The 27,174-nt window shown below is 38.6% G+C and overlaps 2 protein-coding genes across 11 annotated transcripts in view; both read right to left on the minus strand.

The window, feature by feature from the left end:
• Positions 1 to 27,068, minus strand: LOC309690656 (nectin-3-like protein). Of its 3 annotated transcripts, XM_082507872.1 has the most exons (7): positions 5,898 to 6,099; positions 4,947 to 5,175; positions 3,161 to 3,502; positions 2,736 to 3,038; positions 1,914 to 2,007; positions 1,466 to 1,565; positions 1 to 88 (listed from the first exon to the last, which is right to left on the minus strand). In XM_082507872.1, coding segments are annotated over exons 3-6 (480 nt in total). In that variant the 5' UTR covers positions 3,162 to 3,502; positions 4,947 to 5,175; positions 5,898 to 6,099; the 3' UTR covers positions 1 to 88; positions 1,466 to 1,483. The 3 variants fall into 3 exon arrangements, with proteins under 3 accessions (XP_082363998.1, XP_082364000.1, XP_082363999.1); XM_082507874.1 differs by lacking the exons at positions 4,947 to 5,175; positions 5,898 to 6,099 and adding an exon at positions 26,535 to 27,068; XM_082507873.1 differs by lacking the exon at positions 5,898 to 6,099 and having other exon boundaries at positions 35 to 85; positions 4,947 to 5,866.
• Positions 7,051 to 27,174, minus strand: part of LOC309690647 (nectin-4-like) — a 138,455-nt gene continuing 118,331 nt past the window's right edge. For 2 of the 8 annotated variants that reach the window (XM_082507839.1, XM_082507838.1), the window contains exons 7-9: positions 17,765 to 17,858; positions 12,590 to 12,744; positions 10,856 to 11,540 (exon numbers count right to left, since the gene is read on the minus strand). In XM_082507839.1, coding sequence (XP_082363965.1) covers positions 11,332 to 11,540; positions 12,590 to 12,744; positions 17,765 to 17,858 — 458 coding nt within the window. In that variant the 3' untranslated portion in view covers positions 10,856 to 11,331. Of the gene's footprint in view, positions 7,941 to 10,300; positions 11,541 to 12,589; positions 12,745 to 17,595; positions 17,654 to 17,764; positions 17,859 to 27,174 lie in introns of those variants that run through there. The other 6 variants (XM_082507842.1, XM_082507841.1, XM_082507840.1 and 3 more) reach the window with 6 other exon arrangements.

Here is a 27,174-nt window from a genome sequence, read left to right on the forward strand (position 1 = left end):
CTTCCTCTGGTCCGTGATCTTTGTTTCTCACACTCCCAGATGTTTTGTGTCATGCTGCTTGCCACCATGTTGGTTTAAAGACCTCCTACTGTACAAAATAGCGACACAGTATTCACAGAGGCTGCAAATCAACTTTTAAAATGTTGCCTCTGTACACCAGAACAGTAGATTTGAAATAAAATGATAAAGGTACAATTTAATTGCAGACTCAGTTGCAACTGAAGGAATTGAGCAAAAACTTCTGTATTACCTGCAGCTGAGATTCAACTTGACAAATAAATATAATCATAAACTAAGTCGGAATACTTTGTTGAATCCTTTGCAGGCAGTGAGTGAAGACTTGAACTCTTGGACATCATCAAATTCATTTCTATCTTTTTACTGCATTTGTCTTCAGTGACAGTATATTTGTTCATGGCTTCGCTTTTATAAAGAGGGAAAAGGCCATGTAGCATGTGGTTCAATTGGGGTAGACTAGCACAATTGCATACTTATTGGACCAAAGGCCACTTCTTCAGGACCACTGAGGGTATCACACATGACAGTCTCCCCACTAAGAATAGCAACTACAGCCTCTGAGCTAACTACAGTTTGTTAACCTAGACAATGAGGAGAATGTGCTGGACAGGTGAAGAGAACGTTTAATATTTCTATTGCACCAAGCTAACTAATGCACTTTGCTTTTTGTAACAATGTAACAAAAATGTGATTTGGCCCCTCGTAATACTGGAAAAAACAAACAAACATCCGGATATCTATACTGATATGGACTGGGTAATGTGTAAGGAACAAATGGATGTCACATTGTTCGATGGAAATGAAAATGATCTACCTACAGAGGGATAAATTCAAAGACACCCTGAAAATCAAAGTGAAAAAAAAAAGATACAGCAGTTTTTTGGGTTTAGGAGAGTGATTAGTACCAATTCTTTCATCTGCCTGCATATTCTCGCCTATTAAGGTCAGGCATTATTGTATAAGAGGAGGAAACCAGGATCAAATGAACCAGCGTAGGGCCTGACAATGTGTTCAAGGATTTCACCCTGATTCCTAATGGCAGCCTGTAGAGGTCTCTGCGTCCCTCCATGGATTTGTCTCCCCACATCATCACTGACCTACCATCAAACTGTTCATGCTAAATGATGCTACAGGCAACATAATGTTCTCCATGGCTCCTCTCTACCCTTTCATGTCTGTGACATATGCTCAGAGTGAACCTTTTCTCATCTATGAAAAGCACAGAGCACCAGTGGTGGACCTGCCAAATCTGGTATTGTATGGCAATAGCCAATAAGGCTTTCATGGTACCAGGCGGTGAAACTACATGAAAGGGCTTACTAGAGGATGTCAGGCCTGCCTTTAGATTAAACTTTACACTTAAGACATTAAGTACATAAGCTTTAAAATCAGAAGTATTCTGTATTATTCTAGATATTAGATACATGCAAGTTCATATATGAAGTACCTTTGAAAACATCCATGTTTATAAAAGTACCATGCTGCAGCCCCAACAACATTCAGGAAAAGCAAAACACCAAATAAGACCCCAGCAGCAGAGCATGCTCCTACAGGGACACAATAATTAAGAACATGAGAATGAGATGATTGTTCTTTCCCACTTTCATGACATTTAGTTTGTTATTTCACATTTCATTAAAAAAAGACTGAGACAATAAAGAAACATTATCTACCCAACACAAATCAAGCACATGGCTCACAAAGAATGAGATTTCCACACTGGATCAGTGGGTGACTGTGTTTATAATGAGGGTTTACAATGACTTGTGGCTTTTGGTCAACAGGATGCTGGCAGAAACTGTGCTACTGTTGGCCAAACACAGGTCACTTGAGACAAACAAAAAGAACCAATGAAATGAATGTTTCAGCTGAAACTGTTATTCAAGCTACTTTACCTGCTCCATGTAAAATTTGCACTTGGATTGGCTTCTGTCACACACTCAAATGAGTCCTCAGATTTTGCTCTGATGTTCACTTCTGTGGGAGAGACTGCAAGAGCAGAAAGACAAATAACATGAAAATAATGTTTCGCCTCTGTCTCCTACATCTTCGATCCGAACTCGACAAACTTTTGGGACTGAGGCTGATGCTGTATGGGACAGGCCATGATTCAGTCTTTAGCAATAATTGTGAAACAATGATCTTTTTTTAAATCAGTCTAGATGTCTTTGTCTTTCAGAAAGTATTTTCCCATCTATTGTGACAACATGCTACTGTGTGACAAACAGGAGGCAAAGTCATGAGATTTGGCATGTTTCACTCCCATTCATTTAAAAAAACAAAACAAAAGAAGAACAAACTCCAAAACAAACTTTCTGGAGTTGATTAGTTTTAGTCATTTGAGGATTTTGTGAAACATCAAAGTAAAACTGCTTTTGTTTACATCATTTAATGATGTAAGGAGTCGAACCAAAGTTTGGTACATAGGATGTTTTGTCTTTACAACACGTAAGGCTTTTAGCAATGTAAGAATTGGGAAAAAGATCATATCTATCAGTCCCTCAGTAGAGCTGTAGGTATTTTGTCTTTTGTAAATAAACTGTTCAATCGTTTCACTAACAGAGTCCTGCGACTGAGTCTGTTCATACATTGCGACAGATGTGTCCACTGGCTAATCCACTAGCAAACTTTGCAGAGATTTCCAAGAAAAAATATAACAAATACATCAACCATGGATAAAAGATAAATAATAAACTACATCCGCAGCTGATACTCACAGTAGACCTGTATGGTGAAGGGCAGGGTTTCTTCTTTAGACAGGGAGTCACCACTGATGACACACTGGACCTGGTGACCGTTAATCTCTCTCGTAGGAACACCAAACAGAGAGCTGACTGTGGTAGTCGTACCGTTGTCATACTGTGTGGAATTTGTTGTCGTCCTCACTTTGTCTCCCAAAGCATCAGTGAGCCACCTCACCTCGGCAGGAGGCTTCGAGTCAGCAGCCGTGCAGGTAGCAAATAAAACCTTTTCTGTGCCCAAAGTGGGAAGACTGTCCTTGATGTTTGTGAAAGGAGGCACTAGGATACACACAAAGAGCACACAAATAAATCAGCATGCAAGCAGAATGGTGAAAGTAACTCTGTCTCTGTCTCACACACAAACACAAGAGTATTTTAAAATAAAGGAAAAAAAAGTTTACTATTAGGGGAATCTCAGTCTTTTGATTTCCACTGGGAAACAATGTGAAGATGCACGTGTAGCTGCCTTCATCCTTCAGTGCAACACTGGATAACTGGAGAGTTGCATTTTTGTTGTTAAAATTCCCGATATATTTAAATCGATCATCCTGTCCATTGACAAACCGTGGTCCTTCCCTTGGTTGGACAGTGATAAAATTGTCATTATGAGGTTTTTCTCTGGTTGTCCTCTGCCAGGTAATCTGCGTCAAATCATCATCAGTGTGGATGATTTGGCACGGTAAGATGCAAGGAGGCAGTGCCTCCTTGAACCACTGTCACACTTCCACCAATCACCTGGAGACCTGTAAAGAGCATGAAACACTATTAAAGCTCAGACCTCAGCGTAAAAATAGAAACAAGAAAGAAGCAGATTTGCATAAGGTAAAACACCAGTTTCACAATTACAGCTACAAATCCAAATAGGATCAATTTTTCAAAACCTGAACCAGGACTATCAGAGCAGCTTGGCGTCTGGTCTGGGTGAGGAATACGGAATTAGTACTGTGTAGATCTAATCAGGGAACCGAACTGAATAGTCATATTTTTTCAGTATCCTTTCAATTCAACACAATTTTATTTAGAAATCACAACAACAGTCACCTCAAGGCGCTTTATTATGTAATGTAGACCCTACAATAATAAACACAGAGAAAAACCCAACAATCATATGAGCCCCTATGAGAAAGCACTTTGGTGACAGTGGGAAGGATAAACTCCCTTTTAACAGGAAGAAACCCTCAGCAGAACCAGGCTCAGGGAGGGGCGGCCATCTACTGCAACTGGTTGATTGAGGGAAGGAAGACAGGACAGAAGACATGCTGTGGAAGAGAGACAGAGATTAATAACAAGTATGATTCAGTGCAGAGAGGTGTATTAACACATAGTGAGTGAGAAAGGTGAGTGAAGAAGAACTACTCAATGCATCATGGGAATCCCCCAGCAGCCTATGGTTATTGCAGCACAACTAAGGGAGGATTCACGGTTTATTTCTTATCTGTAAGACTTGGGAGAGGGAATGCTACACATGGGAAAGTTAACCTTCACAGCTTTCTCATCAAGTCCAGTCAGGAGGGTTTGTATATATGTGGTCACATGAATTAAAGTAGCAGAAGCCAAAATCTTTTAATGAGAGGAGGGTTTGCAGCTAAAACTACTAAAAGATTTTAGAAAGTTTTTCCTGAACTAATAAAAACAAGTTTCCACAAAATGACTACAGCCTGTCAATTGCCATTAAAGTAAAAATGTAACCCGAAAAAACGCACAAACATTACGCTTAGCTATTTGGTGTCCCTGCAGGTAACTAATTTTTCCCAAAGGGCTACATGAGAAACTGGAACTGCTGTGTCTGTACCTGAGCCGAACTCGATTCTTCCCAATATCAAACTGGCTCTCTCTTTACAAACTGGTACAAGTAGTTGTTTTAATGAGACAATGAAAACGTGAAATAGGCATGGCAAAAGCAATAGCATTGTAATCTCTATTTAATCAACATTCCCAAAAACAAATGTGATGCAAAATGTGCAGATTTCTGCAACATTTCGCTTTATTCAAAAAGTGTTATTCCTGTTTCGGTTGTACTTCACTTACTTCATGTTCAGTGTTTAAGTTCTTTTTGCTTGTTCAGTAAGAGAACTCTAGCCAGTTAGTCAGATTTGGACAGCATTAATTGCAACACATGGCAGTTCATTTCATTTCAGCTTAAGCCCATCCAAGCATAAATAAAACAAACAAAATCTTTGTACGTACTGTTCGTTTCTCTGGTCAGCAGGAGCGCAGATATTGTCGCCAAATGACAGATGATCGTGGGGAAATAGCGCGACATGACTTCTCGTAGTAGCATAAAGAAAACAACACGCAGCTTCTTTTCTTCGCTTTTCGCCCTTGTTATTCCCGGATAACTGCTCTGATGAAAAACAGCCCTCCAGGCTCCAGTACTGAGTCGTGTCTGGCATCCAGATGGCGAAGGATACTTCTACTTAAGTTTAGGACAAAAAAGGGTGAAAAAAGAAGAACAATATAATATGTACATCATAGGATTATCAGAACTTGTTGCGTTTGAAAAACTCTCTCATCAGGTAGAAACAGGACCGTACGGTGGGGGTGGGGGAGAGGAGGAGTTGCATGGAGTTTAGAAAAAGTAAGATCAGGATATTCGCTACTTAAACTGTTTTACAATTGCGCTTTGTGTGTGTGTGCGTGTGTGTTAAACAACTATAAAACGTTGTTTTGAAAGCAAAAAATTTCGGATTGCAAATATGTTGCCCGCTACACCCCAACATCACACTGCTCAATCATAAAAGTCAGAATGCTAATGAATCGGGTGGGTGGAAAAAAGACAGAACAAAGATTGTATTCCTTGTTCCAACTGTGCTTATTCTACCATAAACAACAGCCCCTTCTCTATGTGCTCATTTTCTTTGCTGCTGCTCACTGATCATCACCTCTCTTCTTAACCTAGCTTCTAGGGTTAAGAAGAAAACTTATTATTTTCCAAATATTTATGCTATAGCTCATCAGCTTTATCAGAAAAAACCTTTTCCTTTGCCACCTTGTTCTTTGCTGGACACCTAACAGTACACCCAGTACTCCTATCTACTTTCTTTTTAATCTTTCTCACTATCTCACTTTGTCTTTAATTCAGAGGGAAAGTTGATCCCAAAAACAATGTTATACCATCATCAGACTAAACAGACTTACAAGCAGCTCCCAAGGCTGTTTCACCGATAATCTTGTAAAAGCAGCAGGCATGGAGCTCTCTCCCAACCGTTTAAAACTAAACAAACATCACAGACAGACAGTGCCCAATTTTGTTACAAATGGTTCAAGCAAAAGAGGAGAGAAAGACTGGCCTGGTGCATGCCTTAGATATGCTAGGGGTACAGCTTAGTAGTCAAATGTAAAGGTTCCTAACTCAGAAGTACATGTGTAACAGCCATAGCAAAAGCCATCTGAAATCTCTAAGAAAGACCCTTCAATGCTAAATAGCAACTGTGGCAAATCATGTTTTTCATTTCATTCCATGAGTTGCAGCCAAAAAAGTGTTAACAGAAGAGGGGGAAAAAACAAGGGAAGAACAACACACATTTTATTTTCACTTTCAGTTTTTGTCATAATGCTCTTTTATATGACCTGGGCGATACAGTACTGTAAGAATGTACTGCTGTTAAGTAGTAGTCACAAGCTGTAGTCCATCTTTGTAAATTTGGAAAAGCAGACATGGTGACATTGTTAAGGAGTCAGCTGGAAGTGTAATTAGATCTTCTGCAAAGTCAAGGAAAAACTATTAGGAAAAGTAGGTAGTAGTATTGAGAGGTTCGTTTTTGTTTGTTTTTTTTGTTAATATACAAACATAACTGATGAACCTCCCAGCTATGGCCATAGACAACATAAGTAAAAACTGAGAGGAGGGTGGCTGTCTCAACAGCCTTTGTATTGCACATGAAGAACTAGAATGAGTGAGTGGCCTGGATAAAGAGTGAGAAATGAAAGCACAAATAGAATTCCTTTTTTTACCTTCTTGGATCACTGAAAACATGACTTTCTTCAAATGCAGAACACTTTTCCTTGGCTTTTATGGGCTCTGTAAAACAGAAGGCAGGTTTAGCACACAAGCCAGTGTACTGCTCCTGCATGTGCTCCAGTTTAACTGAGAATTCTGTGAACTGACCATTATGGGTTATACTTTTTTGGTCCACGTGTTTTTAACAGATTTGTTATTTTTTTATAAACATTACTCAACACGTGTGGGTGTTCCAGGAAATTTAGCAAGAGTAGAGTGAAAATTGTAGCTTAATTACCATAACTATTCATAATTGCAATACACACAAGTCTTAGTTTTACTTACATTTTTAATTATTTGCTCACTTTTTTTATTCGTCTTTTTTTTTCTTAGAAAACACACTTCAGCAATTGAAACTCGTTTCCAGAGACTAAAAACAGCAGTTACACGTGCCACGTTTTAAGGTCCACAACATCTTCTGCTCCTGTCTTCATACAGTTTCAACTTTAGTTTGCATTAACTGTAATTTGTTTGAAAAACAGTCAAAACCATCATAGTCTGGCATTTTTTGAGATTGACTGGGATTGAGAAGTGCTTTTATTTGTCGGTTGCAGTTGCCCACAACTGAGATGACAGACCGTGCCAACCGTACATACAATACACAAACATCACATTGGGGAGACAGGTCAGGCTAGGTAGAAAAAAGGAAAAATAATGAAATGTGTAACACGGAAGGGCAATCTAGGAGAAAAAAAGAAATTCTGCTAATACTGGTCCCCAAAAGGGAGTCAGTATGAGGAGAAAAAGAAAAACTCCATAGCACATAAAGAAAACACAGACATCACGACACCTTAACACAGTAAATCACAGACAAGCAACGCTGCATCTGGGACGCTGCAATCTCACGGTTGCGCCTCCGTCTGGCCCACTGTTCACATCGGATGGGAGGAAAGCATGGGAGGCATTGGATTTGGGCGGGGGAGAGTGGGGGAGAGTGGCGGTGAGGGCGTATCAGTATCAGTGTATGTGTGTGGGGATGTGTATCCTGTGTTCAGCCTGAGAGAGTGTCCTTTCACCTATTAGGCGTAGATCAACAGTTCGCAGCCTACGCAGGTGGCCTTGAGGAATAGGGCAAGACAGTCAGTTCATTCTTGTTATCGTATCTCTGGGAAGAATTGTTGTTGTTCTCTTCGGCGTCAACCTTCAAGCGTTGTGCAGCTGGTGCCTTTTTAACCTGTTACCTGTTAAATGAAGGTTCGGGTTATAAAAAAGATAAAAACAACCACATAACAATAGCTGAACTTGAAATCACAATATTTTACCCTCAAACATTTTATTTAAGAACTATCATGCTGTACATCCTGAACTCACCCAAATACTTTTCAGAATCTCGCTCACATTAACCAAAGAAACTATGCATAAAATTAGTGCATGCATAAAAAACTCAGACAGGCTCTTTTGGGCAAAAATTGCATTCTTGGAAGAGTTCAAGGAGAAAACCACTGACTGCTGAGCAAAGGGAACACAATGGCTGGTCTCACATTTGCCAGAAAACATCTTGATGATCCCCAAGACTTTTGGGAAGATATTCTGTGAATCAATGAAAATAAAGTTGATCTTCCTGGAATGTTTGAGTCCCGTTACTGTCATGGTGGGTGGTCGGAAGGACTCAAAATGCAGACTCACAAATCGACAGTTCAGTGCATTTATTTACAGTGCAGGCAGTCTAAACAGGGAAGTAATGAATTTGCAATTGTATCTCGAGAGCAGCAGTGTGGCGGAGGTGTGGTCCCTGGCTCAGCTGCAAGGGAAGGAGTGTGCAGTGAGCTCAAAGGGGCGGTGACAGGAGGAAGGTGAGGCCACAGGTGGTGGTGACTGAACTGATGACAGTCTCTTTTCCTTTTATAGTGAAGCAAGAGACGCGCGCGGGTGTGTGAGCTGAGACCAGCCCTGAGTGGGGACTATGGCATTGTGTGTTTAACATTACAATAAACACTGAGAACTGTGAACACAGCCATTGTGTGCATGGGTTCACCTTACAAGAAGGAAATCCAGAAGGCTCCTGAGCCATGCCAAGGGGATGGCCACAGTGTGGTGGCGATTGAACTACTATATGCCATGCTTTGGTGGACACGGGCTGTACGCAGACCCTCGTGTACCAAAGCTTGGTTCACCCCGAGGCATTGCTGCAGGCAGAGTGGGTGGAGGTGAAGTGTGCTCATGGTGATATTCACAGGTATCCTATAGTGCCGTTGTTGTTAGAATATAAGCCCCGCTTCTCCGGTGAGCCTGGTGAAGGAAAGAGATGAGTTGGGGTCGGAGGTGCCAAATTCCATCATTCCTGCCTCCCTCCATTGTGATAACCATCTCACACAGGCCCTGAGAGCAGATGTTGCCAAGTTGCAACAGCGCTTTGCAGACATGTTCTCCCCCCTGTCCAGCCAAACGTCGCTCATCGAACATAATTTTGAAACAGCCTGGCGTGATGGTGCGTTTACGCCCTACAGGCGATCTGAACATAAAAGGCAAATTGTTCTGAGGAAATTGACTGAAATGCTGAAAATCGCAGTAATAGAAGAGTCAGAGTCGGTCAATGCAGAATCCTGCTCTACCTTCAAAAACTCCTGGGTTTTTTTGTACTGTGTGTTGGATCATTGTCCATATATACTGTCAGACACTGTCCAATCATCCTTACTGTATTTGGCTGAAATGAATCTATATTTATAAGTCATGTTAAATCAAAAATAAACATCAGTAGTACATGAGATTAAATTCTCAGTGTCTTAAAGAGGATGTTGTTCTTTTCAGATTATGAGCTTTTCCTCATAAGCGACACTTGGAATCCTCTCCGTACATTTTACCCATTTAATTTATAGCATAGCATATAAAGAATGAAACTTGAATACCTAGAATGAAACTTGAATATATAGAATGTATGAACCTCATGTTTAGAGATGAAGTTTTTTTCTGAGTTTCCTTTATAAAATGGCATCAGCTGAACTGTTTCAGTACTTTGTAGAGCTTGACAACTGTTTTCCGACAGCTGTTCAAACTGCAAATGGTAGAAATAATTTGGAGTTTATATTGCGTCACCTTGAAGAACATGTTTTCATTATTGCAACATTTCTAGTGCTCATGAATAATGTTCAACAAAATGTTTCTGGGAGAAGATTATGCACGCTTCTTGAGGGAATTTATTAATCACTGATGGAGATGTCAACTGAGCAAACACTTCAGGCAGAAGCTGAAGCACATATTATGGGCTCATTATACCAATCTACATCTCAAAGTGGAAGGCCAAGTTAAGTGATAAAAATGGAAACAAATTTATTCATAATGTGTATGGCACTTGACACAGTCAATAGATGGCAAACAAGATAATGAATGCAAGGAATAAGGAAGAAGTTAACATATTTGTTATTTTGTTTCTTTTAGAGGATGGAGAGCAATTCAGCAGAGGGTCTACAATGTCACTGTCCCAAATCAAGTGTGATATGTCTTTTTTTTCTTTTTAAATTCGATTAATATTAATTATTACTTGCTGAATTGCAGTAATTTAATTTTTTTTGCTGTGTTATAATAAACAAAGTTGTATAATGTCTGGGTTGAAATATTGTTTATCTAAAGATTACATGACAGAAGTACAATGCCAAAGTCATAGACCATATACCACACCAAACCATCACTTTTGTTGTTCCAACAGTCTTGGAGGGATCCATCCAATGTGGGTTAGTGTCAGACCAATAGCGGTGGTTTTGTTTGTTAACTTCACCATTCACATAAAAGTTTGCCTCATCACTGAACTGAGGGTCCTGTACCAATTTTTGTTTTGCCCATTCTGCAAATTCTGTGCGCCGATCTGGGTCATCCTCGTTGAGATGCTGCAGTAGCTGGAGTTTGTAAGGGTGCCATTTGTGAGTAGCTAATATCCGCCGAAGGGATGTTTGACTAATGCCACTCTCCAGTGACATGTGGCGAGTGCTACACTGTGGGCTCTTGCTGAATGAAGCTAGGACAGCCACTGATGTTTCTTCATTAGTGACAGTTTTCTTGCGTCCACATTTTGGCAAATCCAACACTGAACCAGTTTCATGAAACTTAGCAAGCAATTTGCTGACTGTAGCATGGGACATGGGTGGTCTCATAGGGTGTCTTGGATTGAAATCTGCTGCAATGACCCGGTTACTGCGTTCACCAGATATATCAACACAATTTCGATCCACTCCTCACGTGTTAAACTCTTCGACATGTCAATGGCTGTGAACAAAGAGAAACTTGTAAATAACTCATGACAGAATAAAGTTACGTTGAAACCAAGCACACCATTGTTTTTCTTGTGACATTACCAATAAGTTTGATGTGTCACATGGCCCTCTTCCTATTGAAAAAACAAAAGTTGTATCCAAGATGGCCGACTTCTAAATGGCCACCATGGTCAGCACCCATCTTGAGGAGTTTGCCCCCTCACATATACTAATGTGCCACAAACAGGACTTTAATATCACCAACCATTCCCATTTTATTACGGTGTATCCATATAAATGGCCCACCCTGTATATATGTATAACATTTCACACATACTGTTACTTACAATTAAAGCTGACAGTCTTTCTCTCTATTGCAGTTGATTGTTTATTTCAAATGATCAAAAACCTTTAGACCTATTTGAACATTATGTGTATATGGTTTAATATCAGGAGAACTACATATTAAGTGTATGAAGTGTTGCTGTTCCGAGTACCTTTGAAAACATCCAGATTTAAAGAAGCACCATGCTGCAACCCCAATCACATTCAGAGTAAGCAAAATACCAAATAAGGCCCAAGCAGCAGAACATGCTCCTACAGGTACACAAGAAGGAAGAATATAATTAGACTAATGTTGTTCTCTTTCCCCTTCATGGCTTTTAGTTTTATATTTCACATTTAGATGACTCAGACAGTATTGCAAGTCTTCTAAATGGCAATAGGACACCTCAGGTGGCTTGGCTATATTCCAAAATCATTCTACACCTGGATTCAACATATTTAAAAACTTCCATCTGCTGGCAGGTGAGGCACAAAAATAAAATACAAACTTAATATGACCGTGAAAGAAGCAAGCTGGCAGTTTTTGGGAGTAACAGAATACATGTACCGGTGTTACGTATTTAAAATACAAAATATGGGTAACTGTATTCTGTTACAGTTACCGTTTAAAAAGGTAGTATTCCGAATACAGTTACTTTGTTGACATAAAGGGATTACACGGAGGTCTTTTCCTGTTTCATATGTTAGGCTGTCCCCTCTCTATTTTTGGTAATTCCATGCCAGTGGAAACCCAAACAAAACACGCATTAAGAGGCTCTAATGCCTGGGTCTCAATCTCGCGGCCCATGTCAACTCTACCTTCGGCCCGCATAATGACGCAAAGAAATATTTAAAAAAATATTGTTCAAAAAATTATTTAATATGAAGGCAATAGGCAGAGTGTTACAGGCATATCCCTAAAGAATGTAACCTCATGGTCAGTGTAGCCCAGTTGTAAGTAAGCTATTCAGACTCGAATGTACACTGTGTTCATGTTTTTCTCCTTCTTTCTTCTATTGGAGCAGCCTTTCAATGTCTCTCACTGGCAAAGTTGACCCAGACAACAAAGTAAAGTTTTCGGCTACGAGCCCGACATGGAACCTGACGTATTAGCCAGAGGTCCCTTTACTACGGTTCGGAGCCGCGGACCTGTTTTCTGTTCTGTTTCATGCTGTTTATACTTTAAGCCAATCTCTTCAAGCTAGTTGGTGTTCAGAACAAGATCAGAATGAAGCAACACCAGCAAAAGCTCAAATAAATACTCAGAAACAAATCCAGAAAGATTTGGACAAACTGCACAGCTAAATCCAAGCTGACCTCACCTGCTGCAACACGCACATAGAGCTGACCATGTTTACGTCCATATGCGTTAGATGCTTCACACTTATAGAGGCCATTTAGATCAGAGGTCAGACTCAGCAGTTGTAGCTTTGCACCATCTACTTTGACACCAGGCTGTGACAAAGACTGTCCAGATCTGGAAAAAACACGAACAAGACTCTACATGAAATGTACAGAGAAGGAAAAAAAATGTGAGTTTTGCAAAAATGCAAATTAATTTTAGTCATTAGCTTTTTGTGTTGCACTTTCCTTGCTCACACCAAAACATTACATTATTTAATTTTTACCTAATTACATGACTCCCTGAAAAACAAGATCCGAGAAGGTAGAGGCAGCCAGGCACATTCACATCACAACCCTCTCCCAATTGTTTCCATTTTCCCTTTTGATCCCACCATTATATCATAAAAATAAACACCATATTATTAAGCTTAGAATTCATGTTTGGGCACAAGAAAGATCATTCATTTACTCAAATCAACACCATCTTATTATATTCACTCTGTTTTACATTTATTGTCCACTTGTTGGCACAGTAGAGCAAGTGAAGCACAATGCAGCTTTGGCCCATGAGTTTACCAAGTGGATGAAAAGCTTTAATGCTTCATGAAACTTCATACAGCCATTACTGATTGCAGAATAAAGATCCAAATACTGAAACACAACAAAAAGGAAAAAATAATTTATTTTACTCATGTATACATGTGTATTTAGCTATTAGTAGTGTCTCATGGTGATGGGTTTACTTAAATTTTTAACTTCCTAATTAATTCCCTCCAACTGTTTTCTTACCACCATAATTACATCTTCCTCTCTTTCTTTCTCCCTCCATTTTTGGGACTACTGTCCCTTGTCATGCATTTCTCCATGGACAGTGCTAGCAACAAGGCTTTATAATAGTCACTGCTTGTAATAGGATTGATGGTGCAGCAGCTAACATTTTAGTTAATTTGATACATTTTAATTTCTAGTTTCTTTTTTCTTTTTCTGTCATAGCATTTAAAGCTCCACCTTTTCACTTTTGGTTGTCCATCTTTATCAAAGGTTTCTTACACAGTAAACTTCTGTTCTACAAGGTGGATGGTAGGAGACCGGCCAGTCTTGTTAAGAGATTTGATCAGGCAATCCAGTGTCAGTAATGAAAAAGAATAAATGAGTGGCAGTCAGTGCTTGTAGGGCTAGTGGCAGTGGACCACCAGCCAGCCTGTAGGCTATAAAATAATATTGACGACAAAGAAAAAAAATGATATTGACCCATCGGCCCAGAAGTGTCCTGGCACTGGGAAAATGCCTGGTATGCCAGATTACCAGTCCAGCCCTGGTAGGTAGAAAGACTAAACACAGATGGACGCAACAGACACAAACACAGTGAAGGAACACAAACCTCAGAAAAAATGAGTATCAAAATAAAACAGTAAGTAAATAATACAAATAAATAAATAATACAAAGGTTAAATAAAAACCTACATATACCAAAAAAAAAAGTATAAAAAAAAGTGAACATTTAAAACTGCAGTGTTAAGCGATGCGGTAGAAAGACTTGGGTGCACCTAACTTTTGTGCTGGTGCACCTAAGAAGAATGTTAGTCTAGAGCCCTGACATATACAAGACTTAACACAATACAACTGAAAGCAAAATGATAACAGAAAAGCACTAAATAAGCCAAAAGTAATATTAAACAAAAGCACAAAAACCTTTTTTTAATATTAGTTTCTGGCACAGGCAGTTAAAAATCACTTAATTTGGATTTTGAGTACACCACATGACCAGATGATTCATTATTTAGTTTCTATTTTTTTTTAAATATCTCTGTCCAGCCTTTCTATGGGGAGTTTGTTTGTTATTTTCATATTTGCACGAGTTCACGGGTTCACCAGCTACTCCGGCTTCCTCCCCCAGCGCAAAGACTGATTCTTTGTTTTAGTAAGCTGGTGACACGCCTCTTACCATTATAGCAACTAGGACAGGCCCCAGCCCCCACACGCATGACCCTGAACTAGATAAGTGGACAATGATAAGTGAAACTATGTGTCAACAGTCTTTCAGCTTCTGTCTGCTGTTCTAAAACGGCCTGTGCAATCCTCCAGAGTTCCAATGACAAAACACTTTTCTTTTTATTTGCAACATTTTTTTCAGTCAAGTCACAATGTCTCTTGACTATTGCACAGCAATTGCAATAGGCTACAGCAGATCATTTTATGTGGCTTTTTGAATGCAGTTTTCCTATCCTGTCACTGCACATTGACTTGAGTAGAAAAGATGATCAGATATGTTTAACTGGATATCATCAAAAGGAGGGTTGCACCACTATTTTTATTTTTGCTTTTAAACCACTACTGATTAGTAGTAGCAGTCTTCAATTATAGGCTTGTTTTATAGTCTAGGTTGTGGACATTTTGTTGTACTTCTTTTTTGCATGTTGTCAGAGGTTGTCAATAAATGTTAGTTAACCAACTACAGCTGATGAGTTTGAGTGATACAGGTAGGCCTGTCATGGGACTAGTGAGCAAGGGGAGTTGTACTCTTGGTTGGGTTGCTAGCTTGACTTTCAACACAATGTTCATTCTCAATCATTGGATTTTCTTGTTGTTGAAGCTTTCTGGATTTTTGGCCTCCGCTTTTTTTTTTGTGTAACTTTACAAAAAAATATTCACTCAGTTCGGACCATCCACACATTAACAGCCATGCCTTTGGGATTCCTATAGTTTATGCTGAAGACTAGAATTCTCTGAGCTTCTTCAACTAAAATTCAAATGTGTTTGCACATTTATCTCCTGGAAAGAGCTCACTGTCAGTGAAAGGAAAAAAACCCCACCACCAACAACAAAACTTATGGCATCAAGTCTATTCAGGTGAAAAAAAAACTTCACAAACACAATTATGTAATACTTCTTTCAGTGTTTCCCTTTTCACAAGCAGTCGCGACAGTGGATGACTCTGAATATTTGAGCTTGCAGAGGTCTCCTCCTGGTCTCAAACCAGTGAGATTTCACGTACGAATGTGTAAACTACTACACTATGGAGTCACCACAAGTATCTAATGGAATAGTATCCAACTTTGCCCAGCTTTAACAGAATTTTTATTTAATTTACTTTGTGATCTTTTCCATGGGAGTAGGCTACATCAAATTTGACAGTTGCTGCATTTATGGAAATAATCTTACACAGCTGCATTAGAAGCAGTTTGCATTTCACTTGAGAATAACTCTTACACGTGACCAGTTTTTGTACAGTTTATGTGATTCTTAGGTTTGTGGTTATTTGTATGTCATCTATTAAGTATGTTTCTCTTAGTCTTCCGTTTTGTGTGATTTTTGAGTTTTTCTTCCTCATTGTCTTCTCCTGTGTTTAGTCAGTCTCATCTTCACATTTGTTTTTCTCTTGTCTCAGTGTTTTCTGTTCCATTTCTGTCTTTCCAGTCAGTCATGTCCCCATGCTTGTTTCTCCCTGGTTCCTCTGCCAAGCCTTTGTGACATAGTCTCTGTGTTATCCTACTTCCTGTTTTAGTTTTTACAGTCCTTTTTCCTATTTCCTATTTCCTTCTTTAGTACAGCTGTGTTATGGTAAATGGCCTTAATTTGTATAGCGCTAGTCCGTAAGGACCCCCAAAGCGCTTTACACATCCAGTCATTCACCCATTCATACACACATTCACACATGATGGCAAGCTACATTGTAGCCACAGCCATCCCGGGGCGCACTGACAGAGGCGAGGCTGCCGGACCACCACCAGTAGGCAACGGGTGAAGTGTTTTGCCCAAGGACACAATGACCGACATTGTTCAAGCCAGGGCTCAAACCGGCAACCTTCCAATTACAAGGCGAACTGCCAACTCCTGAGCCACGATCGCTCGTTATGTATGACCTGTTGCCCATCCTCTCGTCATGCGTAATGTGTGTTCCTCGTCGACAGTGTTGGTCAAGTTACTTGAAAAAAGTAATCAGTAACTAATTACTGATTACTTCCCCAAAAAAGTAATCCCGTTACTTTACTGATTACTTATTTTCAAAAGTAATTAATTACTTAGTTACTTAGTTACTTAGTTACTTTTTAAAAACACGATTTACAACCTGAGTAGGTGATAAAGCGATAGATCTTTCAGCCCAATTCTACTTTTTCTACATAATACATCATACAAAATGTAATCAAATGGAAAAGTCTCTTTTTTTTAACTTGTTTTATCAGTTTTAATCTTTTAACTTTATGCATCAAGCAAAGATTTAATTATATGCAACATTCTCTGACTTGAATAAATTAGTTTAACATTTAAACCTATTATCTGCACATTCCAGCACATAAAATAAAATATTTTTTGTGTTTACACTCACTCTTTCAAATAGATGCAAGTAAAACACAGCAGAACATAAATAAAGTCAAAGACTCAGCGGTCCTGTTGCTCTATTTTCACCTGTAAAGCAGGACTGGGGGTAGGCGGAGGTTTACCCTGGTGCAGGTGTGCCACGGTCAGTTGAAGAATCCGCGAGTTTCTCTGTGAGTTTCCCATTAGGTCATAGCGCACTCGGTGCTTGCTTAGAAGTTTAGGGTTTTTTTTCGCTGTAAAAAGTTTTCTTCCCACGCACGATGGACGCTAATGTTTTTGTCACTTTTTATGGAATCAAACTCAAAGTCCACGCTTTAAACGCTGCACGCTCATACTCTCTCCCACAATCGATATGTGATCCATTGTTGATCTGCACACAGCTGTTGTCACTAACGGCGCACTCGCTTACGTCACTGTCGTGAGACATTCTCGCAAAAAATCACGGTTTTAGTAACGCAGTAACGCAGCGTTCCTACGGGAAAGTAACGGTACTCTAATTACCGTTTTTGCAATAGTAATCCCTTACTTTACTCGTTACCTGAAAAAAGTAATCAGATTACAGTAATGCGTTACTGCCCATCTTTGCTCGTCGATTTGTTCCCATTTGCTGTGTTTCTGCTCTGTTTTCTAGTTCCTAGAGTCCTGGTTTCCTCCTGGCCTGTACCGTTTAGTTTTGAGCTGCCTCTTCCACTTCATCCCTTTGTGTTTGGGTCCTGCCTGACCTGCCACTCACCACACACACACACACACACACACACACACACACACACACACACACACACACACACACACACACACACACACACACACAGTAATTATTCAAATGACTTTACCTGCTCCAGTTAAATATTGCATTTGGGTTGGCTTCTGTCACACACTCAAACGAGTCCTCTGAAATCACTCTAATGTTCACTTCTGTGGGTGAGACTGCAGAAGATATAGAGAAAAGTGTGTTAATCCTGAACTAAGGAAATATTAATGATTTCACATATGTTTGAATCCTATTATGGCACGCAAATCCATAAATCTTGGTTACTTGTCATTTAGATCAAGGAGTGATCCCTTCATAGTGATATAAATATGTCACTGACTCGATTACAAACACCTTCAACTAAAAAAACTGAAGGTTGGTAACACTGCAGGACAGTGCTGTGTCACTGAAATGGTCATGGATTGGTATTGAGGGATGAAGGTCTGCTGAGAGAGCATTCCTCTATGTCATCACCGGCATTACCTTGGATTTCTGGCACAGCTCAGTCCATTAACTGTAGCTACTGACAGTCAGCATGTCTCTGACAAAATGAGTGTTAAGTTTTGACTTTTTTCGATGCCTCAGTTCAGGTAAACTAAGCTCACTCAAGGTAGCCAAAAACTCCAAATTGAGGTATATTGTCCTCAGTAAAGATCAATTATTTTGGTACTTGGTATTTGGTCTTTCATCTGACAGTCCAAAAAACAAAACACCCACATTAAGTATTATTTAGTCTTTAACACTAATGGCGTAACAATAGCCTTTGTATCAACCTAGATATCCTCATTTTGTCTTGACTTTTGCTCTACTTATCTTTCAGAAATTCTTTCTTAATCTGTTGTGACATAATATTGACTGCCACAACCAGGAGACAAAGTCATGAGAGCAGGGGAGATGTCACAATCGCATATGAAGAAAGAAAAAAAAGTAAGACTGGACATAGCTGCAGTGCCAGAGTGGAACAGTTGACAGCCAATATCTAATTATACCTCCCCTGTTTCTACACAGCAGCAAAATGGTGCATTGGGAGAAAACGCTGAGCGGACAGGGAGAAGACAGCATAGACAGAGTTGGGGGACAGTGCTGTAAAGCAAATAACAGTGTAGAAAATGTAAATTAAAATACTGTGATAAAGAAACGGCGTGTGCAAGGTACATGTGTGTGTGTGTGTGTGTGTGTGGGGGGGGGGGGTTTCATAGTGGCAGACATGCTACAACTTGGTTAAACAATTAAAATTCTAAAATCAACAGTGACACAACAAAAGACAAATAATAAACTACATCCGCAGCTGATACTCACAGTAGACCTGTATGGTGAAGGGCAGACTTTTTTCTTTAGTCAGGGAGTCACCGCTGATGACACACTGGACCTGGTGACCATTAATCTCTCTCGTAGGAACACCAAACAGAGAGCTGACAGTGGTAGTCGTACCGTTGTCATACTGGGTGGAGTTTGTTGTCGTCCTCACTTTGTCTCCCAAAGCACCAGTGAGCCACCTCACCTCTGCAGGAGGCTTCGATCCAGCAGCCGTGCAGGTAGCAAATAAAACCTCTGCAGTGCCCAAAGTGGGAAGGTTGTCCTTGATGTTTGTGAAAGGAGGCACTAGGAGAGGCACAGCACACAAATAAATAAACATGCATACAGGATGGTCGAAGTAACTCCGTCTCTGTCTCACACACAAACACCCAGAATAATTTAAATAAAGTGTTTTTTCATACCAAGCAAGTTTAGAAGTATCTCAGTCTTCTGATTTCCACTGGGAAACATTGTGAAGATGCACGTGTAGCTGCCTTCATCCTTCAGGGCAACATTGGATAACTGGAGAGTTCCATTTTTGTTGTTAAAATTCCCGATATATTTAAATCGATCATCATGTCCATTGACAAACTGCACTCCATCTCTGGGTAGGATAGTGAGGAAATTGTCATTGCGAGGTTTTTCTCTCGTCTTCCTCTGCCAGGTAATCTGTGTCAGGTCATCATTGGTATCAATGACATGGCACGTTAAGATAGCAGTACCTCCTTGTTCCACTGTCACACTTCCACCAGTCACCCGGAGAGCTGGAAAATACATGAAAGATCAGATCACAGATGAAAAAGTAAAAACAAAAGAGCATCCAAGAAGATTTTCACACTTAAACACTTAAAACACACACTTAATTGACTGTTTATCTTGATCATTATTTTGACTTTCAACAATTAAATAAAAGTGCCTGAGTGAGAATAGAAATAGAAAACAAAGCAAAAGCAGACCAAGCTCTCCCTGATCATGTGCCTGGATGTGCCAGTCAGCTGTTTTGGATTAGTCTGAATGAGTAACACTATGTCATCGAGGAAAAACGGGAGCTGGAAGCATGTAAATATAATAATAACCACTGCAGCCAAGAAGAGTGCCTGATGAGCCCAGTTGTAAGTAAGCTATTAAGACTCGACTGTACACCGTGTTCGTGTTTTCCTCCGAAAACAATAAGTTCCGTTGGAGCAGCCTTTCAACGCCTCTCTCTGTCTCTCGCAAGAAAAGTTGACCCACACAACAAAGTAAAGCTATTTTTCGGCTACGAGCCAACAGGGACCCCGCCGTATTAGTCAGAGGTCCCTTTACTACAGTTCGGAGTCGCGGACCTTCAGTAATAGTAATAAATCACACAGCAATAGTACATTCACGTTGTTGTAAAAAGCATGATAATATATTAAGTATTCCAAAGTATTCAGAATACGTTACTGTCATTGAGTAACGTAACGGAATACATTACATAATACATTTTCGGGCATGTATTCTGTAATCTGTAATGGAATACATTTTAAAAGTAACCTTCCCAACACTGCCAATGAATGAATATTCCTACTATGATTATTTAGTGGCCATAGATGGGCCTAATAGAAAAAAACATGGAAATTAATTTACGCAAAATAAAAGGTCCTCAATTAATTATACTAAATTTGATATTAACAGCTACTTTGAAGCTACATTGAAGATCTCATTAGAAAAACAGAAATTATTTCATCCCCAACCATGTTCACCTCACATACTTTATCATGATAAGGATGCAATAATTCAAACATACACTGAAAATATGGAAATGCTTTTCAGATTTTGAGGGGAACATGAGGTAGTATTAAATGTTTTTATTTCAAAATTGAAAAAAAAAGTGCTACTAAAGACGGTCTTTAGTGCTAAATTTCTTTTTTACATTCAGTCCACTGACCTGACAAGAAATAAACATGAACAAAACTTGTGCTATTTACAGAAACTATATAAATGATATTAGGTGCCTTTCAAATCATAAAATTTACAGGTTTTGACTTCAGGTCTTGTTTTAGTCTGCTGTAGCTTGGCATCTGTTTCTGTATATCACGTTTAACATAAAGCACACCTTAGGTATTAAGTAATCTGAATACAGGCAGTCAAAAATCATGGCTATATTACTAAAATAAGTAGACTAGCTGGATTATACTTTGCTCCAGCTATTGACTTAGTAAACACACCCTTACTATTGCTTAAGTTTTCACAGCAGATTGAAAAAGAAGAATCTTAAAATTCTCATTTATGCAACTCCAGGAGACTAGATGATTGCCTTCTTTGTGTGTGACTTTGCTGACAGACAAACTACTGAAAGGTAAATGAAAACATTTTGCTAGTTTCCCACGTCCTTGTGTACTCAAGGTAAAACCAACAGGCCCTGGCTGTGTACTGAGCTGATAATGTAACAATGACATAATTTTGTAACATCACCAACCATGAAGATCTTTCGAGTTATATCTAAATTCTGTTCCTACCCAGTGAATTGCTATAATCTTATCTCATGTGAAAAATCCTCTCACAAAAAACAAAAACAAAACAAAACTCAACCATACTTTTTTGTTTTATTTTATAAACTGTGGGTGAAGTGGGGGGGGAATCACGCATAAGTGGGAATTTATTAGTTTATATGAACTGTCCTGAAAATGAAAAAGAAATAGAACTGTACATATTTAAACTGTAGAGCTATGATCTGTACACACTCTTAATCCACCAGATATCCCATCATTTTGATGTTTCTACATCACCACCACCAGGACCCGCATTGGTAATGAGCAGTTACTTTTTTCATTTTCACGTTTCCCTGCCCGTCCGTTGTGACACACACTCAAAAAAATGAAACGTTGACTTTAATTAAAATTATTTTGTCAACAGGTTCCACGAAATTGAATTATGTTAGTTTAAAGCAAAAATCTTTAGTTCATCTAATTTAAAAAAACTACTTAAGATTAACAAGACATATTTAAGACTAACTAAATCAAGTTATGTTGTATGAACATAGATGATATATTTTCAGGTTAGATAGTTTAGATTAGTTACTTCAACACATTTCTTATTTGTGGCAGTAAAATGTTAAATTTAAGTTAGATTAATTCAAATATTATATTTTCAGCCACCTTGTGCTTTATTAATTAGTTTTACATAAATCTATTTTGTCAACAGGTTCCACACAAATGAATTAAGTACATCCAACTTATTTTTTAAAATTTCTTTTATTGCCAACACATTCAGTGAGCATTTGTGTAAACCCAGTCCAAAATAAAACACAACAGCTCATTAGGGTTAGTAATTAACAGTATGTAGACAGATGCAACATCAAGACTTTAAATTAAATGTCTGTAGCTACCAGAAATAGAAGAAAAAGAAAACGCATTGAAGATCACATAACACATTGATAAGATGACACTTGAGTTATGCACATGTGATGCTAGTAAGGTCTGTGAGTGTTTTTTTCTTTTAGTGTTTAAAATGGATAGCAAAGTTGCTATTTGCAATGATTGCTTAGGGTCAGTCCAGTAACACAATGCCAATGAAGTGCTTTCCTTTAACAATGCAAAGTGAAGTGTCCACCTCAACAGCCACAATTTAAAAAAAAATTTATGTAACAACAACAACAACAATAATAATAATAATAATAATAATAATAATAATGATAATAAATAGTCCACTGATATTAGCAATCAAAGAAAATTACATCACCATCCCAAATAAAACTTTAACAAAACATGCCAACATTATGGTCTAACAATAAAACAGCTTGTCAGCGTTCAGTTTTTTTGCAACAGCACAGCAGTAACCATTTAACACTTGCCACTGTCAACATTTATTTTACCAGTGTTTGGGCAAAAAACTTCAGATGTAAACATTTTAACATGGAAACAATTGTTCGTCTTTAAAAGTCCACAAAATATACATTCATCCTGCATTCCCAACTTGGATGATCTGATATCCTCGTGTTGGTGTTGTTCCCAGACCATCATGAAAATGTTGTTCCAGGTTCAACATTGCAAGTGACCAATCACATTGTTGTGACGTTATTCTTTTGCGCGCCAAGCCATTTGTGCATTTATGAAATTCCAATGTTACAAGGACAATATCAATTCTGCTTAATGTTTATTAAAGGGTTACGGTTAGGGTTAGGGTCAGTTGATCGGCGGACAGAGGCGGTTTCACGCAGCTTAAGTACAGTTTTTTGTTTTACGCCGTTTTTTCCCGAAGTCGCAAAAGTATGACGTCACAACATTCTGATTGGTCACTTGCAATGTTGATCCTGGAACAACATTTAGTATGATGATCTGGGAACAACACCAACACGAGGATATCAGATCAACCTCCTAACTTACCCTTATTTTTAGTATGTATTGCAATTACCTTTACAATGCACACAATGTAACACAAACTGAATATGAACATATTTCCACCTCATAACAATATGCCTTGAACGCTAATATACACACCACCCTTCAACATTTCTGGTGCAGTATCATCTCTCAATTAAATCCTTTAAATCTCAATACTTTTGATTGTCTCTTACTAGCCCCCCCACAACAGTAAAATCTCTCAAATTGTAGTAGTTTACAAACTTTTCAAAATGTTCTAAATTTCTCTTAAATGTAATTTTCCCGTTATCTGTCATTTACAAATTACCATTTTATTCCCATTCAGCCTCCGAAAAACTTCTGTCCATCTGACAGAACATTCATCATCCAAATTAAAGGTTGGCTTATTCATTCAGTGTATTCTTGAGCAACTGTACCTTGGTCAAGAGTCTGCTGACATACAGATGAAGGAAGAGCTTCTGAAGTACTTCAAAGAAAGCTTTCAGTCTTGAGGTTAACTGAGATTCAGTGCATATATCCCACCCATTAAGAGTGCACATGCAGAGGCCAGGTCTTCCAGGTCATGCAGGACACACTAGATGGTTATACCCACATCGGCTGGAGGAGTGCTGGCATCAGCTCTTTCGATGGTAAAGATAGCAAGGGTAATTTGTTCCAGCTCCCTCTGAACAGCTGTAGCTTAGACACAAAAACATAGAAAAATGGCATCCAGTTTTAAAAAAAGAAAGAAAAAGGGCCAAAGCTACCCTTTAATGACGTAAACACAATATTAGGAACATGCACCCCAGTGTGCCACTATTTCAGACTACAGATTCAACGATAAATATAAATAGTTTGGGTATACAAGAAGATTTCCCAAAACATTTAAACAGGTTCCATGCAAATTACAACAACAACAACAACATTACAACATGCAACAACATTAGTTATTCAAAATTTGGTTTAATACAGATAAAAAACTAAACTAAAATTACCAACCAATTATTCTTTGAAGAGGATGCTTGGGTCTTCATTCAGGTAAAAAGGTAGTGCCCTGAGGACACACTCCCTCCCCTTTTCAATAGTTTCCTTCTGTAGAGAGTGGCAGAGATACAGGAAGAGAAAACAGATATACTTTAGGATGACAGAAACTCACATTATACGCAAAATGAATGACATATCCACTGCACAGATAGACATGTACACAAGACCAACTAATCATCACATGGACATGAATAGTTAACCTGTTGGGCAGGGTTTCCACCACATTATATATGTCAATAATGGAGGTAAAGACAAACTAATACATCATCTTTTTTGCATTCAAAACATAACATAAAAACATTCACTTCTGGTTTAACCTAAATCAAGGGATCAGATTTTACATATGTTTAGGTAATTTAAATTTTCCAACGTTTTGAGTACCAAACTTTGTCTTGCTTAATATAAATGTAAGTGCACTGTGCAGCTACCATACACTAGCTGTTTAAATTTGAAAATGATCTTATTAGCCATAATATTTTGCTACCAACAGAATAACGCACCTGTGTGGCTGGGGCCAAAGTTTGTCTAATTTTCTTCCCTGCAACGCCTCCTTTTTTCTTGAAGACTTTTATGAGCTGGTCAGTGTATTGGTCAAGTTGTGTAAAAAGCCTTGGAACATGTGCAGCAGTAGTAATCCTCACATATTCTGCTTCCACCTGAAAATATGTCAACAAACACAACATACTGTACTGTAAATATACATACTATATGTACACATATACAAACTAAAACTAATGTAGAAAGACCTCATTAAAGCTATAATTTTAACACAAACATTTACACAAAATGCTAATGGAGCCATTACAGCTTTTATTGTTATTTATCAAGTTCCAAAAAATATTGATCACAGCTGATCTGAAAAGAATTTCATGCCTCAGGCCCTTGAACTGCAACCTTTACCATGGTTCAGATGTGGAGAAGAAATAACAGGGGCATGGGATGGGTCACAAAAGAAAACTTAACTTATAAAACAGTTTTGTTTTTAAAACTATAACAGTTCACATACCACATACAAGCTCAGCAATACCACATACACCACATCAGTATAGGAGGGAGCAGGTAAAGGCAGGATCTGAGATTTATAAAGTAAAACAAGAAATTCATTACTTAATTTCAAGAAGCAAATTATTGTTTGAATTACAACTAAATAAAATACTACTCAGAAGAAAAGCAAGAGATTGACACTGCCATGTGCTAACTTTCTATAGAAGCAATTATCACCAGGTCTGTCGACCTCCATTGTCTGTCCACTCATATGTCTTGAATAATTTTATTAAAAAAATTAAGTGTGTACTTTCACAAACTGTAATTTATAACTACATTGATATGTATAACTCCGCTAGGAAACATGCTGTATTTACAGACCATTTTTACATCATACAGATTACTGATAGAGCAGAACAATGGTGTCACAGTGGCTTTCGCCCTTGACTTTTTGGATTTTAAATGTCACTTTATGCTATCCTTGCTATCCTATTCGATATTTCCGACTCTCGGATTACAGAAAAGGAATCCCAAGAAAGCAAATGGAAAACTAACTCCTTGAAAGAATAACCCCATGAACCCCTGTAGCTAATCCCTTAATAAAACAAAAAACAATAAAAATGTTTCTTACACAGTCCACAAAATAAGCATGTCCAGGACCCAGTAAAACTAATGTAAAACAAGCGCACGCAAACGATATAACATGTCTTGTAAGACAAACGCAAAATATAACCATGCTGGACATATAGATACTACACAACATAGTCAAAGAAAAAAGTGGTCTTACCTCTCAAAGAAACAGTAGCTTGGCGCCAAAACAGCCTTTTTCAGTTAAATTTGAAGTCTTGTGCATGAGCAGGCACAAGCCGTGAAACCTTCTTGTTCTGCGCGGTTTCATTACAACTGTTTTTGCATTACTGCCACCTTGTGGATATACAAGGTATATCGATCCTAATTGACTTAACTTAAATGTTATGCGATCAAGTAACACATTAGTATTATGTACGTTGAATAATAGACACAATTACGTAGACTTGATTAGAAAAACATATGTTAACTTAACAAAAACATATATTTTAAGTAAAATGAAAATAAATAATTAATATACACTGAACAATCCACCTCATTCATTTTTTTGAGTGCATGCAAGTTTATCTCATTTCAGCCCAAGCCGATCCAAGCGTGTACAAAAAACTTTCAACATACCGTCAGCAGCTTCTCTGGTCAGCAGGAACGCAGATATTATCACCAAACGACAGGGTATCACGGAAAACATGGAGTGGCACTGACTTGTCATAATAATTGTCCGTGAAAACATAAACAAAACATGTAACTCTGTCCGCTTCATTTGGTTTTCTTTCTTGTGATTTGCTCATTGCTGCTGCTGCTGCGGCTATCCACGCCCATTGTTTCAAACAGGAAGCAAAAGTTACTTTCAAAGTCAAATGTAGGAATGCGGAGGGGGGGATACTTAGTCAAATTTGACAAACATCATATGATTTTACATTCTTTTCGTTGTTTTCGGAAGGTGCCGCTTGTTTTGCTATGATCACACAGAAATGAAAGACACGGGATAAGCATGAGTCTAAGCCAGCTGACCTAGGACGAGAGGTCCATGGTCATGGTTGGGAAGGTTACTTTTAAAATGTATTCCACTACAGATCATCATCTGCTATTCATCTTCCTGTTCCGTCCTCACACCTTATTACTATGGGGAACAGAGCTTTCAGTCGCTCTGCTCCTCGGCTCTGGAACTCTCTTCCTCCTGCACTAAGAAATATTGACTCCCTCTCCGTATTTAAGACACAGCTCAAAACACATCTGTTTAAACTGGCTTATTTGCTTT

The sequence above is a fragment of the Aulonocara stuartgranti genome (genome assembly GCF_965226115.1).
Source record: "Aulonocara stuartgranti genome assembly, chromosome: 16".
In the NCBI taxonomy this organism is placed as follows: Eukaryota; Metazoa; Chordata; class Actinopteri; order Cichliformes; family Cichlidae; genus Aulonocara; species Aulonocara stuartgranti.

Coding starts and splice junctions, on each gene's coding strand:
- LOC309690656 (XM_082507874.1), bottom strand. Junction 2,008..2,735: donor CTTCACCATACAGGTCTACT/GTGAGTATCAGC, acceptor CTGCTCTTGCAG/TCTCTCCCACAGAAGTGAAC. Junction 1,566..1,913: donor GCAAATTTTACATGGAGCAG/GTAAAGTAGCTT, acceptor GTGTCCCTGTAG/GAGCATGCTCTGCTGCTGGG.